General features: G+C 31.7%; 1 protein-coding gene across 3 annotated transcripts; it reads right to left on the bottom strand.

Annotated features, from left to right (window-relative positions):
- Positions 1-1,744: 1,744 nt before the first annotated feature.
- On the bottom strand, positions 1,745-8,105 carry LOC114382010 (pectin acetylesterase 5-like). Of its 3 annotated transcripts, XR_003660139.1 has the most exons (8): positions 7,651-8,105; positions 7,489-7,563; positions 6,504-6,649; positions 5,104-5,284; positions 4,811-4,940; positions 4,244-4,417; positions 2,529-2,645; positions 1,745-2,039 (listed from the first exon to the last, which is right to left on the bottom strand). XR_003660139.1 is itself a non-coding variant. In XM_028341244.1 (5 exons), exons 1-4 carry the CDS (start codon positions 7,718-7,720, stop codon positions 4,344-4,346), a joined length of 420 nt encoding a protein of 139 aa, XP_028197045.1. In that variant the 5' UTR covers positions 7,721-8,102; the 3' UTR covers positions 1,745-2,039; positions 4,244-4,343. The 3 variants fall into 3 exon arrangements, 1 of the variants encoding a protein (XP_028197045.1); XR_003660138.1 differs by lacking the exon at positions 2,529-2,645 and having other exon boundaries at positions 7,651-8,102; XM_028341244.1 differs by lacking the exons at positions 2,529-2,645; positions 5,104-5,284; positions 7,489-7,563 and having other exon boundaries at positions 7,651-8,102.
- Positions 8,106-18,120: the final 10,015 nt, after the last annotated feature.

Below are 18,120 nucleotides of genomic sequence, written 5' to 3'. Positions count from 1 at the left end.
TGAAAGAACCTTATTATTCAATGGGGCCAACGTACTAAACAATTTTTTCTTTGTTAGGTTTGAAATCAAGTGCCAACTAATTATTTTTAAGGTCATGCAATTTTAGAAGTGAGATGCTTACCTCTACAACCAAAATGACATGTTAACCTATTACAGATAAAAACAATTACTGAAAATGTTTAATATTTTGTGAGTCATTATTTTTACTCGAATGTTTTTAATTGGGTTTCTGAATTTCGTTTTTAATAATTAGGTTTTATTGTCTAATTATCATTATAAAAATTAATCATAAATACTAAATTAAAAAGACAGACAATGGATTGGTGCTTCCAAAGTGTGTTGAAAGCACTAAGCAGAATTGAGTCAATTGTAAGAGTTGTTTGTTGTAAAGTTTCAACCTTATGCCTAATCAAACAATTATAAGAGATTTATGAAAAAAATACTTAGATTGAATTAACACATGGAGATTGAAATTCTACAAAAATCTTTTGTAATTAACTCAATTATGCTTATAACACAATGAAAAAAAAATCAATTAATCCACGGTTTGTATCTCTAGCTAGTTAGATCTTTACGATTAATTTTTCATAATAATAATATTAATTAGATGGGCAACCCAATTAAAAAAAAAGTTTAGGTTTCCAATTAAAAAAGATAAAAACTTAATTAAAAAATTTACAAACATATAGGGTCCACATATCAATTTAACCTACTGAAAAAGAAAGATTACAAATGAAAAAAAAAAACTAATTAAAAGTTACCCCTTTCCAGAACCCTTCGGAAAAGGAATTTGGAGGAGAAACTAAAGCACGTGAGCTTTGTGTTTCGTGACTTCATAAAATATGTAACCCACCACCCCAATTTCTCCTAATTCAAAACAAAAAGCACTGCTACAAAAAACGCGTTCAACGTGGGTGCTTATCGGAGATCAACGATGGTGCAAGGCCGTCTTTGAATTAGACGTCGTCGTAGGCCTCCAGCAAGTCTACGACGGTCCCCTTCCACCGTTTTAGAAACACAGGATTCCTGCGACGGGGATGAATGGAGGCCCATAGTTGCAGGTTCGCCTTCAAAGACGTTGCCGGCAGGAGGAACGACGTTGAAAGGTAAGCTTTTAAGGTTGGGTATGGCGGCACCGACGTGGCGTGTAACAACCAATGCTTGAAAGGTAAGGTCTTCTACGTCATTGTTGTCGAAAGCAACGACGTCGAAAGGAACCTAGCTACGTCGTTTCCGAGAAGGAATGTCGTTGAATCCATGGCCTCACATCGTGTTTGGGAGAGGAACATCGTGGAATGCTGGCTACATGGGAAGTTACGTCGTTGCTGTCGTAAGCAACAATGTAGATTATGTTCTTCTCCTATTTTAAATTTTTAAATTATAAACGTTATTTGTATAAACGTAAATAATATGAACTCGAAAATTTTAAATTATTATTGTCAATTAATAATTATTATGATAAGTAAATATAATTTTTGTGCTAAAATTTTTGGTTTTAATTAATTTAATATTATATAAATAAGCAAGATAATGCATGATATTATATAAAGTAAAATATATATCAACCAGTATTTGAAATGTAATTAACCTGATGAGATTAATAAATAACAATAATTAAACATGATATAATATAATAATAAAAAAGTAAAATGTACTAATAAGCTGAAAGTATATAAATTAGGTATATATTATCATTTTACTTAATTTAAATTTATATTAATCTTAAGCAACAATAACATAATGATTATGAATACAAATAGCCATTTAACAGTTGTTAAAATATTGTAACTTAATCATATTAACAATTAACAATACATATAATTAGATTTAACAGGTAATTGTTAAATTTATTAACAATAAACATAATATATTAGTTGCCAGGGGAAGACTGTGGTTCTTGAAATCAGTAACCTTCTCAATTTCTTGGTATTGGTTTGACCAAAATTGTTGGAGCTGTTGCTAAAGCTGGTGTTAGAACCATATGCTAATTGAGCTCCACTACCATAGATGGGTTCTGGCTATGCCCTTGATGATCCATTCTGTTTCAGATAAAATCAAACATGCAATGACATGAGTGCCTACACTTTACACAACCAAAATAACAAAGCATACAATCATCAAACCAAAATTTTCAATATATTAGTGAGTATACCATGATAAAATATTCACTTTCACAGGTGCTCGATCTATTTCATATTTGTATAAAATTGTAATTAAATTGTTAATTGTGTAAGAATGTGGCATGGCTTATTATTATCTTTCAATTCATATCTAAATTGTGTACAGGGGAAGATATCAATCATCTCCTCACAAACTTTTAGTATGCTCAACTTATGAACAAACGAATATTAATTTATAAGTTTCTTTGATTGATCACGTTTTATATTTTTTTTTCAAGAGGAATTGTTATTTCTTTGTGAGTGTTCTTGGTAAGCCAGTCGAAAAGTTTTTAAATTTCTATGTCTAGTTTGATAATTTGAGTAAAATGTATCATTTTAATACTCTTATAAATTTGAGGAGCTTTGTACCTTTTTCTTTCCAAAACGATGAGGCCCTTAACAAGTCTATAATTTGACTAAATGCACTATAACTTTCTTTGTTCCAAGTTGATGGCTTGTGGCGCTTCCAGGTATGCTGATACAAATCTTGAAGCAGAAAAGAAAGAGTATATTGATCACATTGAAATAATTGTTCAGTGGATGGGTTGGAAACCATTCAAGGTATGTTGGTTTGTTTTGTAGCACCTCTTGGCTCATGTGATTGTTCCAACTTAACTATTTAGGTGTTTAACAGCTTTGTGATAATATTTGCAGATTACTTACACAAATGATTACTTCCAAGAATTGTACGAATTAGCAGTGGAGCTCATAAAAAAGGGTCATGCTTATGTTGATCATCAGGTTGGTATCTAAACATCTGAATAGCTTATTACTACAAATATTTAACTTGTTTTTTTTATTAGTTTTATTATTATTTGAAAATTAGTTTATGATATATAGATTAATAATTGTATACTACTTTATTCCTTATTTTCTATTCCTAATTATGATTTTAAATATACTACATGAATTAGTTTTAAATTTAATTCAATTTTTAACTACTGTTGTCACAAGAGAGAGATTCTAACGAGAAATAGATTTGCAGAATTTGATTTCTTACAAAAATAACAAAATAAAGATATATTTTTAGGAAAAGTATATGTTCATTTTGGATCTTAAACTGGATTTCTAATTTATTTAATTTTATGATAGCAAGTTATACTTTTAGGAAATTTTTTTTTAATTTTTTGGTCATGCATACTGAAAAGATTTTGTCGGAGTCGACAAAACCTACTACTTTAATCTTCATGATCAAATACTCTCACTTCCCAGTAAGAAGACAAATTGGTGTTTATTAAATATGTCGCGGGTCACCCTTAGATGACTGGCATGACACGTGGTTAATCCATCACGCCTTTGGAATGACAGTTATAATAAAGGCATCTTAATTAGTGCTTCCTATGATCATTTGCCTCATAGACTAGTTGCCTATACTAGTAGAATTCATTTTTGTTGAAAGTCATCTAGTTTGCATGTAATGCAAGTTGATAGAACCAACCAAACAAACAGTTGCACAAATCTCTATATATACTATATTTGGTGCTAGCTAGCTTAATTAAAACAGTATAGTTAATTCAAACATTAACAAAGAAAATGTGAAGAGCAGCAATCATATCCATTGTCATTCTCCTAATTACAAGGTCTGGAGCTCTGGCTTCAATATCATGCGTCACAGTTATTGAGGATATGAAAAATGACTTGTTTGGAAGAAGGAAAAGCCACACTTAGAATGAAGCAACACATGCAGAGTGATAACTACAATATGTATGACCTTATTGCATATAGAATTAAGGCAAGTACTCAACTACATTTTTTTATTGCTCAAATTTCTAGGAAGATAATGATTGATTTATTATGATGTGAATGCTTTCTGCATTTTAGTTTACCCCACACCCTCATGCTGGAGACAAATGGTGTATCTATCCAAGTTATGATTATGCACTTCTCACATTAGGTACACTATAATAAGTCAAATCAATTCATGTCCAGATTTTCCTATTGGTGGTGGGATTTATTAGTCGGATTAAACAGGATTAGGTACACTATAGTAAAAACATTGTGTGTGTACTGTGCACTGTGTACACTAAATGTTAACCACACCCTACTATCAACTAGTGATGAAACTCCAAATGAAGGATATATACCTGATGAGGTACTCATACCGAAGATGAATGTTGATATTCAAGTCTTTTGGAATTTGAACCAGAACTAGCAAGAGAACTACTAGCAGTGGACAACAGTGAATTATACTCTTCCTCCATTCTCTGTAATAATATGCCCTTTGACAATCCCTCCATTTTCCTCCTCAAAATCTCCACCTGTAAATTTTAATAAAATCTATGAGAAGAAAACACCAAAATAACAAGAAAAGACAACTAAAAGCCAAACCACTGAAAACTATAGGGTAAACTGAAATCTGCATCATTTCCTTCAATGCGGAACCTGACTAATTCAATATTTTGTCAGTATTTTAATGTAATGTAATTCCTCAATAGGGTAAACTTTGTAGTAAGCTTCCTAGATGGTAGAAATAATCCCAACAATAAATACCAACTTTATGCATGAAATCAAAATGGACCCTGCACTGTCCAATTCAAGAACCTTGCATCACATTGTAGTTAAGATCTTGGACACATGATTCCCACATAACACCCGGTTCAAGGGAACAGTTATTTTAACAAGAGAATCAATTGAATTCATGTAGTTCATACCTAACTGCTGGCGAAATAACTCATTCCTAATTAAGTTACACAGGAAACAAAAGCCTGTGAAATAGATTGATGCTATCATTTGGACTTGTTGCTGCTTCATTTTGGTTTGGCTTGACTGCTTCATTTGTACCTGTTAAAAGCAACAAAACATTCTATAATTCCAACAAAAAAGAACAAATTCAATAAAATTTCAAAATGCTTGGTCTAGCATAACTTCCAAAGACTATCATAGTTCATATCCAACACAGTGATGCATGAGCAACTCTAATCTAGTGGATCAAAAATATAGTTACATAGTTTCCCCAGTGGGTATCTCTCTCATCAAACTCCCAAGAGAACCACCACGAACAGCAGATCCCAAAATGGGGATATTCTTTTCCTTGTCATTCTCATCAAAATAATACACTGGAGCCTGCCAATTTGCATCCTCAAGCACCGCACCAACCTCAAATGTCATCACGTGACCAGTGTATCCTGCACCCACCAAATTCCAAGTGGATTCACTTCAAGGGGTTCAAAGTATAATTCACATGCTTTTCTTTTGCTACCAATGCATATAAATGCTCTAACCACACATTTTCATTAAAACATATGAAGGGACTGTGTGGCCTATGTATTAAGGTAAATTTCATACCAATTTTATAACCAAACTTGGTTTCTTCTGCAGTAATTGGTGATGTCAGAGGAAGAGGCCTAATGCTAGGAGTTGAACTTGTCACTGATTGTGAACTTAAAACTCCAGCAAAAAATGAAACATTGCATGTAATGGACCAAATGAAAGGTAAAATCCATATCCCTCTAGTCTAGACACATATTTTGATCCTAGCTATAGTTTTCTTCTATATTATTACTAACCGGTCATTCTCAATTACTACAGAACTGGAGTACTTATTGGTAAGGGTGGTTACTATGGAAATGTTTAAGAGTATACGTAGAAAAGCAAAAAGGATTCTGTTTAAATGAACTTTGATGTTCAGCCTTTGACTGTACTATAGGCATTCTGTTTAAATGTTTAAGAGTACACGTAGAAAAGCAAAAAGGATTGGTATGGGACAAAGAAAGAAAAAGGATTTAAGAGTAGACTTAAACTTGAAATTTTCAAAATCTAATAAAAGTTACTACTCTTGCTAAACAAGATAATTTTGTCCTAAAATGCGCCCGCCATGGTTACCAAATCACACAAAGTGGAAACTTCGTACTCTTTTCTTAGCTGTCACTCCCCATCATCTTTCTAAATCCCCTATTAATTGACCACTTCCTTCGTACTCTCTCCACATCCTCTAACACACATTCTTTCCCAAACCCAATTCAACAGCACCCACCACCTGCTCATATCTACTTAAACTGCATAAATTAAGCAACCACATTCATATAGATGAAAAATGCTACACATATCTTGGATGAAAAATGCATAAATTATTGAATGCTAATATACACCAATTAAGATAGATATTAGTATTCATGAAATACTGGCAAGCAAACACCATTAAAAAGCAGATTCCATAAGTAAGCATATATGGCCAATAAACAAAGCATACATTTACGTAAATGTCCTAGATTTTTTCTCAAGGTGAATATTTTGTGGAAAAAAATTATATCATCATTAACCTCAATCTAGTATTGAAACTCCTCCGCATACCAACATGCAATATTCTCAACTAAAACTGCATCAGAGACTTGATAAGGCACCCACCTTGTTCCCAATGACAGGAGAATTGTCAGCAAACCATGTATCCTGCCTCTCAGATTGGCAGTGAGCAAAACATGAATTTATGAACAATCCATTTTGAGGTGATCTTGAGAAGCCTTTAATAGCATTCAACATTTGATTCCTGAATCCTGAATTAGATACAGGGAAATGACTTGTTACAGTAATTTACTGAAGACATATTTGTACTTCTTGTGCTCTTATAGACTTCATAATTCTTGAAATCACCACATTTTCTTTTGCTTTATAAATGTTTGTTGACCAATACATGTTTCTAACAAATTTGTATTGTTAGGAAAGCACTAATTTGAGGAGGCTATGAAAATACCAAATGCCAAAAGTGCTAAAGAAACCCAAGAACAATTACAAATTTCATATGAAAAAGTTCAACAAGAAGATGCATGAGGAAGAGTAAAATAATGAAGATCCAGAAACTATAAAATCTCCTGCCCTTGGACAAAAAAGAAAAGACTTCCTCCTGTTTTTGGATTATTATAGCATTTTTTATGAAAGCAATTACAATGTTCTTGAGAAATGGACAAGTAGCCATTCTCAGTCGTCTGTTCATATCTCTAAAACCAATGAGAATCAAGTTGGCTCTATTGCTCAATATAACCAAACTTGGAGTGATTTCGAATCTTAGGCTTTGATAATGATCTCACAACTAACCCATTCAAACTTGAATCCTTTCTCTTTCTTCATTCAAGTTCCCTAGCGTCATTAATCTCTTTTTTTTCCCTTCATTTTAGAACATTAGGTTTTAATTTAACTTGAATCCTTTCTTTTTGACACCTATCTTACAGTGATGCATGTGAGACAGAGAGAGAAGAGATTGGGAGATTTTCGTAATCACTAGAGAGCTTCATAATAAATTTAAGAACATTAGGTTTAACAGCTCTTGATCATTAAAGCTATTTCTCATATGTCAAACCACCTTGCAAATATTGGATTTGTCAAGAAGTACATTTACCATGATTTAAGCTTGTTTGGACCTGATGAATAGTGGGGTTCTAATACCGGCAATCAAATTCTGAGGGAAGAAGCACTGAAAGAGGGGTAAAAGATACATCACTAAAAGAAAAACTCAGAGCAAGTAACAACTATGGAGCATCAAATCTTTGCACAACCTTACCTTCAAAACACAGCCGTGTTACGACAACTCCAAAAAGGGGTACCCACTGGCTTCGGCGGTGCCACCACATGAGACGCCGGACGAGGTCACGAGGGTGCGGGCAAACGCCACAGGTCACGGCGAGGTCACAGTACACAGAAATTTCAGACACACGGAGATTTCAGAAATTTCAGACACACAGAAATTTTCGAGCGCGAGTGTTCATGAATTAGCGCCAATTACAACATCATATACATCAACGTTAACGACGATGGCTTAAGAACAACGTCTTCGAAATTCAAAATTTCAACGACAGTGTTTTCAAGTGCACCGTCTTAACTTACCTGTGCGCTACCAACAAAGACGGGCACCCACGGCCAACGTCGTTGAATGTGTCATGCGCCATGCACATGGCACATAAAATGCTCACTTATTTACGGAACTGCCACCGCTACTCCTACTACGACGTTTTTGGCGGAAACGATGTGGAACGCGCGTTGTAAAATAGTTTTTTTTTAGTAGTGAAGGTGGTTAAGTTTACTAATTGCAACCGAAAGTTATCTAGGAAAGTGGTAAAGAACTTGAAAGAAAAAACAATAAAAAGTAATTAATATATTATAATTATAACAATAAAAATAGGAGAAAAAGAGGGAACAATCATATATTCCACATCATCTAGAAAACCATAATGCTAGTTTATGCTCTATGCTTGTGATGATGCAATATTAAATCAATATGCCAGCTAAGAGCGTCTGGTACACATGTATTTTTAATGTATATTATTATGTACAAACATACGCGTGACAATTTACTCACTTAATACGTTTATATTAATTATTAAAATATAATATTTTAGTTAAAAACTTGAAAGCTACTACTATACTATACTATTTTTTTACTGTAACGTAATATACTATTCTTTAATCAGTTGACAACTTGACAGTTTTATTATTTTATTCATTGTCTTAATAAATCTGTTTTCAAGTTAAGCTATGCCAAATAATACATTATATGTTATGAAAAAATTATTTGTAATTGTCATCTTTCTTTATCTTTTATAATTTACCCTTATTTTTTTAATAAATTTTCAGATATATTTTATATCTATAAATAGGCTATCCTTAAATAGGGGTGCGTGTAGCTAAGCTTTTAAATATTAAATGGTTAAGTCATCCTTAATTTTTGCACCAAATAATAGGAAATAAATACGCTTATTATCTTCTTTAATAATAAATAAATTATACATTTGCAAGTGTATTTTAGATGAAACTTCTGTCGAGTGTCATTCTTGATTTGTTAAGTAGTTTCCTATGGTGCAATTCTTTCCTTGATATTCTTCATTCCTTTCTCAAAATAGAAATAATTCAAATTTCAAATGTGTAATGAATAGATATTCCAACCACAATTTCCCTTGAATTTATTTTGTTTTTTATAATCACATATTCTGTTTTACATTTTTTTTACCTATTAATTGATTTAACCACTTTTGAATAATAGATACCAATCAATCAATCACAAATTTAATAGATCATTTTAATATTGATATTTTAAATATTTAATCAAAAAATGAAATTAACTGATTTTATAATTATTTATTTTTTCTTTCAATATTTTAAAAAAATAAATTTAACCACTTTAATAGATACCAATCAATCAATCACAAGTTTAACATATAATTTTGATTTTGGTATTTTAAATATTTAATCACAAGAAAAGAAAATTAACTGATTTTATAATTATTTATTTTTTCTTCCAATTATTATTTTTTTTAAATTTTAACCACTTTTGATTTAATAAATACCAATCAATCACAAAAATTTAATAGATAATTTAGATTTTGATATTTAATATTTTTCTTAAAACAAATATCTTCAATGGCTCACTATTTGAATAATAAGTGTGCTAGCATTGTATTGGAATTCTAGAAGCCCGTTTCTTATTTATTTTATCAAGAGCATGCTTGACGGTTAATGCCAACATAGAATATGAAGTGGTTTTGTATCTCTTCTTTGTATTGAAAGTTCAAAGACCTTCATGCCTATAAAATGGTGCTTCAAAGACTCACTACTACAAAACAGACATTTAACGACGGTTGATAGAGACATTTAACGACGATTGCAAACCATTTTTATATTGAATGTTGTTGAAAGTTAAAACTTTTAATTACAGTTATTTTATAAACATCATAGAAAAGTTGAATTTTTTAAGACGATTCTGAGCTAATAACCGTCTTAGAAAATCTTAGACAGTTGTTAACTAACAACCGTCTTACAAAGTTACCTGTATAAGACTTTCTAAGACGATCACGGGTAACAACCACCTTAGAAAGTATCCTTTCTAAGACGGTTGTTAGCTAACAACCGTCTTAGAAAGTTGTTTGTCTAAGACTTTATAAGAAGATCGCGGGTAACAACTGTCTTAGAAAACGTACACATTCTAAGTTTGTTACCTAAACGGTCTTAGTCAAATGAGTACCAAATTTTGTAAATTAGAAACAAACAAGCAAACACATCCAATATTCAACATGCAACATGTCCATAAAGCATTAATTACAGTCCATACATTGTAGCTATCTCAATTTCTGCAAAAAAACTTCCAATATTCGCCTTCAAAATTTGTGGCACAACCCATCCCTTGCCATAGACATCAAAATCAGTGGATGAAAATCATTTAACAAAACACATTTATTAATTTTGCTTAGCAAATTAAATAATTCAAAAGAAAAAAGGGACAAAAATTGTGATAAAAGGAACAAATTATTATAATAGCATAAACCAGTAAAAGAAATGCAACATGTATTTGAATATGTGATTCAATGAAATTCACTAGACTACACCTAGGTCTTCTAGTCCATTACACAATTCACTAAGAATCAAGCTAACTAGCTAATAAAAATAAGGGTCGTGCTAATCAGGGTCAAGTCAAATGCTCAAGGTGAAATTGTGCTTTTCCTTTCCTAGTTATTTGTTAGTACTATATATCTTATAGTCGAGTGTTTATAATATAACTGAACAACAAATCATGCAAACACAAATTAAAGTACATAAATATGCATAAAACATACACAACTATAAAGGCTAAAGTAAAAATAAGCACTTACCAGAGTATCCTCCCTGAGAAATTTGCATGTTCAACACAACTTGTTTTCTTGCAATCTTATTTTGTGAGATCATTGGATTGACCTGCACGCCAACAATATCTTCAGACCAACATGAGCCATGGTTTGTCATATTCTAAATAATTAGTAACAATGTGATTTCAGACTTAAGAGAAAAAAAGTAAAAATATTGAACAATTCAAGAACTACAATAAAAAACAAACTAAGGGAAATTAACTTTCATATTTCATCTTTAAACCTTAGTTGAATCCAGTAATGCATGTTGAGCATTCCCAGGGATTAAGAAAAACAATGATGCAATGGTCACACATCTGAACTAGATTTTCCATATTTTAAATAGTAGCACTACAAAAACTTATCATGAGGTCCCTCATTAATTTTACCAACATCGTTATCAATTAAAAAGATTTATTCAATTGAAGCCTTAAATATGCAACATTGTATCCAATTGCATCCATAAACTCCGTCTCTAACAAAGAACATTTGATTATTAAGATCTCACCTTAATTAATTTTGTACCACCCAAAAACTTCTAAGACATGACTTAATAGATTACACAAGGAGAACAAAAGGTATATTACTTATCTTAATCATTAAATGTTATTATTTGAGCTCACACATCTAATATAACATCATTTAAATATTATATTTATATCATAAATCAATTATTTGATTATACATTTTTTTTCATTTTCAAACTAATTTTGTTTGAATAGTATTTTGTTTCTAACCTAGGGTTGAAGTTTATGCACTTACACATTCAAAAATGTGCATGAGTGCATACATGTCTACATTTGTTTTAAAATGTTATATGCATGAATGCATTCACCCAAAAAGTCACTGTAAGGAAAGGGATTATAAACACAAATTAAAATACACCTTTCAGCATTTGCAATGATAAAGGCCTCCAAAACCCAATTTGGGTAGCACAACTTTATGAGGACCTTCATAAAGACAATATCTCTTTTTTGGTTCGCAATGAGTCATAACAATCGGGAGAAGCACTGACCACTACAAGTGATGAGAAAAGATCCATAAAGAGAAAGTGAAATGTATAGCTATTATCAACAATTTCAAAATATATATATTTATCAAAAATATTAACCATTGTCCTTAGAACATTAGTAAGAAATTAAAAGGAGAAAGGTTTTTATTATAATATGTAAAGTTATATTGCCTATGATTTTTTTACCCTTTTTACAATAAATATTTTCTCCTTTTAATTGTTTAATCACTGTTCTAATGACATTGATTAACAAGACCCTATATTTATATTATACATACCAGTTGTGCTGGAGCAGGCTCAAAATAAATTGCTATTGCATATATAAGCCATGCCAGTTACACAATACACAAGGCAGACCAAAATTGCATAATTACTTGCAAAGCTTGACCTTGGATTGCTAAAAAAAATAGAACATGGACAAATAAACTACAAGTTTGATGATTATATTGAACAATTTAATTGTATCTTTGGCCAAAAAAATGAGCCAGACTACTAATTCTGAACAAAGTATAGATGCAATACAACAAAATCAAAATAAGATATGAACTATATGTTGACATCATACTCAAAAAATAAATTTTATTTTATGGAATACGTTAATTTCTAGCAGGTTGGTACCACGAGCGAGATTAGTCTCTCATCCAAGACCAAAAAAGAAAAAAGTACATGTATAGGAGAATGAGATCTTACCTTGGTTGTGATGCAATCATCCCTAGGAAGGGACCAGTCACTAGAGCCATGAGCAAGAGGCTCCAAGAGGATTGAGCTAGAGCTGCTAAAGAAGGCCCTAGGGTTCTCATGAATCTCATGGTAGATTTCTGAGCCCATGGACCAAGGTTGAATCCAATTATCTTTGTAAATATTAGATTAGAATGTCATTATATTCGATCCTTGTACTTAGGGCTCCATAATATAGGTAGGGTACCCTAGAAATATAGAATTTTTCAGCCCTTGTATTTTAGGGCACCTATACTAGTTTTTGTATTAGGGGTAGTTTTGTAATTTCACATGCACTAAGTGAATATTTGATGTATGTGTTGGAAAATAAATTTAATTGAATTGGTAGAAGCCCAATCCAATTAAATTTTAGAGGGGGAGATGAGCATTTGCTTACTACACCCCATTGCCACATCATATAGTCACACTTTGTGCATGTCCTTCATTCTTTACATGCCTCATGACACCTAAGCACACTTAGTGGAGAATCTTGGAATTGATCTTGGATTAGTGGGCTGAACCATAACTGAAATTCACTAATTATAATTAGTGAAATTTTGGCTCCAAAATTTGGCTCCACAAATTCAATTTCAAATTCAAGTGAAATTTGAATTCAAATTTCCCTCCAATTTTATGTGACACTTAGGCTATAAATAAAGGTCATGTGTGTGCATTTTTTGGAACTTTGATCATTTGATAATTAAACTTCAAAGTTCAGACCTTTTTTTAGGCACAAAATTTCGTGCTCCTTCTCTCCCTCTCCCTCCATTCATCTTCTCCTACCTTCAAGCTCTTATTCATGGCTTCCTATGGTGGTGAGCTTCTTCTAGACTCATCTTCTTCTTGAAGTGGCGTCTCCTCTCAACTCTTCTTCTTCTCCATTCTGCTACCATTAAAATTCAAGAAGCAAATGACTCCATTGATGAAGAAGATCCAAGGCCTACAAACTCCGATGGAGCTACATCAGATTGGTGAAGTACCATGCATATATTTACACCTTCAAGTGCTTCGCGACGAAGTGCTTTAAGTAGTAAAGTGGAAGATGCACTGTCTAGGCTAGTTATAGGCTCATCTAAGATTAATAATGAAGGCTCCATAACCATCTCCATCCCTACATTTACACGCTTTCGTTGCCCTCTAGATATACCTCTCTTCTCTACTGTCCCAACAAGGGAATCCCTCACTGCCTCAAGTCCTAAGGACTCAATTACTCTTTCAACAATCATAACCTTATCTGGTTTTGGCATATTTGCAGACAGTCTCGGATAATAACAAACAACCATTTAAATGAAATTAACAATTAGAAGACGACAAAAAATAATATACAAAAGAAAAATTAATGCACTTATTTTGTATGAGACATTTAGTGCATGGGTTCACTATAAAATCAGAAAGATGATTATGTAGTTGGTGCTATTGAACCAGTTCATTTTATCCATCCTTTTTTATTTGAAAATATTGCATCATTCAAAGATCTTCATAGTTCATTTTAAAAGTTAGCACCAGCATAAAAAAGTAAGAAGTATTGAAATGCATGATTAGAATCAATCTAAATCTTTACCAACTCCTTTTATTATTGATTATTATTACTATGTATTCCAAGTTTTTAGATAGATAATGTAGAAGCAAAGCTTCATGGTGAATCAAGAGTGATTCAAAGATGTTTTGATGATAACAAAGATGATGACAAAGGTGATGACAAAAAGCTCAAAGGTCAATCAAAGAATGAGTTCAAGATATTCAAGATTCAAGAGGAAAGTTGAATTCAAGAATCAAGAGATCAAGATTCAAGACTCAAGATTTAAGAATCAAAAGAAGGCTTAATCAAGATAAGTATGAAAAGGTTTTCTCAAAAATTGAGTAGCACATGGTTTTTCTCAAAACATGTTTACCAAAGAGTTTTTACTCTCTGGTAATCGATTACCAGATTATTGTAATCGATTACCAGTAGTAAAATGGATTTGAAAAAGTTTTCAAACTGAATTTACAACGTTCCAATTAATTTCAAAAAGATGTAATCGATTACAATGTTTTGGTAATCGATTACCAGTGCCTTTGAACGTTGAAATTCAAATTCAAATGTGAAGAGTCACATCCTTTCACAAAAAAACTTTGTGTAATCGATTACACTGATTTGGTAATCGATTACCAGTGATAGTTTCTGAACAAATCAAAAGATGTAACTCTTCAAATAGTTTTTGACTTTTTCAAATTGGTTTTAAGTTTTTCTAAAGGTCATAACTCTTCTAATGGTTCTCTTGACCAGACATGAAGAGTCTATAAAAGCAAGGCTTTGTTTTGCTTTTGATCATCTATCTTTTCCAATTCATTATTTACACAAGCAATTTTTCCACATTGATTTCTGAGTCTCTTTGAACTTCTTCTTCTTCTTTCTTTGTCAAAAGCTTTCTAAAGTTTTCTGGTTTTCTAAACCTTGAAAACTTGTGCTATTCATTCTTTTCATCTCTTCTCCCTTTGCCAAAAAGAATTCGCCAAGGACTAACCATCTGAATTCTTTTTGTGTCTCTCTTATCCCTTTTCCAAAAGAACAAATGACTAACTGTCTGAATTCTTTTGTGTCTCCCTTCTCCCTTGTCAAAGAATTCAAAACGACACAGTTTGAGAATTCTTTTGATTCTTCCCATTCCCTTATACAAAAGTGTTCAAAGGACTAACCGCCTGAGAATTCTTTTGTATCCCCATTCACAAAGTATCAAAGGTTTAACCGCCTGAGATCTTTGTCTTAACACATTGGAGGGTACATCCTTTGTGGTACAAGTAAATGGTACATCTACTTGGGTTTGATTGAGAACAAGAGAGGGTACATCTCTTGTGGATCAGTTCTAGTGGAGGGTACATCCACTAGGTTTTCAAAGAGAACAACGGAGGGTACATCCCTTGTGGATCTTTGCTTGTAAAAGGATTTTTACAAGGTTGAAAGAAATCTCAAGGACCGCAGGTCGCTTGAGGACTGGATGTAGGCACGAGTTGTTGCCGAACCAGTATAAAATCTCTTGTGTGTTTGTCTCCTTCTTCCCTACTCTTTTACTTTCCGTTGTGCATTTAATTTCCACTTTTACTTTCTGTTAAGTTTCTCTTCTACTCCTTATTCTGTTAACAACATAAGTAAAAACCTTATAAGAATAAATTTTTAATTAGTAAAGGTTTAGGGATAATTAATTCAACTCCTCCTTCTTAATTATTCTGAAGCCACTTGATCTAACAGATAAGTCCTAGCATAACAAGTAGAATAAGAAAAAAGATTGATGTTAACATGGAAGACATGAACTAATTTAATGAATCCTTCATATTTAAATAAAAGGGTGAAATATATACACCCTCTGAACTCTGAATTATTGTGAAATATATTATCAACAAGACCATGTAATTTGGTTTTGTGAAAAATCTTACTTTGTCAGACACTTGAAACCAAATTTCAAGAGTAAATTACATAAATCCATTTTGGACAAAACTATACAAATCACATTTTTTGTTAGTCATTTTAAATGTTACATAAACCTTCTACATCTTCAATTTTTTTGGTGACTATTAATTATTAAGTTCTATGAAAGGAGAGCTAGAGGGAGAGCAATGGACTAGACTATGGAATTAAGGAGGGTGGAGTAGGAAATATGAAGCATATACATGGTCATGGAATGAAATGTAGTAAAAATGTTAAGGTATTTGTAGAAATGAGGAAGTATTTGGTGAGGAATCATAGCCACCCAAAATCCTAGGCATCTAGTCAACCAAATTAAATAGGTAAATGTCAGAACAGTCAAATCCTTTCAAATGAATTTCCATCAAGTTTTGTTTAAATCGTTTCAAATTACTCTCAATAATAAATTTATATTGTAGTATAAGTATTTTTTATGTTAAATAAATAAACATTAAAAGTACCAGTATTTGAAACTCATATCTTATCCTATGATATATGCACTTATAGGTATTATAAAAATGAGTTGTTATCTTATTAATTGATTCATTAGCTTTTCAATTTATATAAAAAAATTCCATAGTAAAACTTATCAAAATAAATTCATTAGCTTTTATTGTATAAATAAATAATTATTTAAATTATTCATCCAACAATACATATATATTCTATGGATAACAACTTTTGTTGAAAGTATACCAATATATAACATGAAGTTAATCATAAACCAGTAAGTCCATCAAACACTCAAAAATTCAAAGAAAACTCCACTGTGTCAAAGAAATTAAAGCTCACCAAAATGAATCAAAACTAGTATGCTATTATAATCTGATACCACAATTTCTAATAATACATTTTTTTATAATGTACTAATTTTATTGGTTAAAAGTTATTAAAAATTATATAATTATAAGAGAGAACCATTAAATAAAATTTAAACTCATAAAAATTTTATAACATTTAATTAATTTCAACCAATAAAAAGAATATGTAAAAAAAATGTGTTCCTAACATTTTTAATTATAAATTATTTTTCAATTTTCAGCTACTACTAAAACTTAATTAGGATCGTACCTGAGTATTCCAAATTCCATGGTTGCTTTATATTGGAAGGAATCTCCACGGAAGCAACCAGAGCAAAAGCTGCTTCCTTTTTCGACGGGTTTATGTTTTTGAACATGATTTCTGTGAAATTAACAAACTACACCAAAGGGAAAATGTGCTTCAATTAGTTTTTTTTTCTTCAATAATGAAATCATTAGAAAATATTAAAATTAATCTCAAAATTCCTAAATATTAATATAATTAAAAAGTCTTCATTCATGCCTCTTTCATGAATTTCATCCACCAGGAAATGACGAACACCTGTCAAGTCTGGGTCTTGTACCTATTTAACAACAAAGACAGTAAAACACAAGCCCACTAGTTGCTAGGAAGAATATAAGAACATCCCATACACAGATGCAAAATTCTCAACTATATATTTTTCCTCTTTCCAATTAAAAATAGAAATTGAGTTATGGACCAATCTTGTAATCACCTAGCCATTCTATCCTCTCCTCACAGTATTAATTTTATGTTCTATACAAGAACCAGTGACACAATCTGCAAGCAGAAACAGTCCCAAAAACTTAAACTAGGTGAAGGCTCACATTTAGTTTTATAAATTTATATTAACTCAATTGATCACACAAGCATTTAGGACCGAAAAAGCACAAACTAACCTTATGTTGAAATTCATTTTTCTTTTATTTGGAATATTGGGGACAAGAAACAATTTTCTGACCATTATACCATGTCATCATCAACTCTCACAATTCAAAAGATTACGCTATTAGAAGAAGGCTCATAAATGATTTTATATTTACTATATAAGTATGAGACGTGCAACAATACATGCAAACATATGATATCAGATTATGGCCAAATGCTTAGGTACCTGTACAAGTTCTTGCCTTTCCTTGAGTGCAACACTAAGTTTCTCCTTAGAAGAATCAGTTTGTTATGAAGAAACAGATTTGATAGTGGCTGCAGATTGTTTTTGTCCAAGGTCAGCTGATATAGAAGGAAGACTAGACAGTGTTGCCCCAATTGACTGTGAGCTATTCAAAAGATTTCCTACTCTTCTCTCAAAGATTTCAAACATATCATGCCTGATATTATAACTGAATTGTCTGAGGTATACATATTTACTATTTTGTATCTGTGATATAA

The sequence above is a fragment of the Glycine soja genome, chromosome 13 (assembly GCF_004193775.1).
Source record: "Glycine soja cultivar W05 chromosome 13, ASM419377v2, whole genome shotgun sequence".
In the NCBI taxonomy this organism is placed as follows: domain Eukaryota; kingdom Viridiplantae; phylum Streptophyta; class Magnoliopsida; order Fabales; family Fabaceae; genus Glycine; species Glycine soja.
This window is presented reverse-complemented; position numbering and strand designations above follow the sequence as displayed.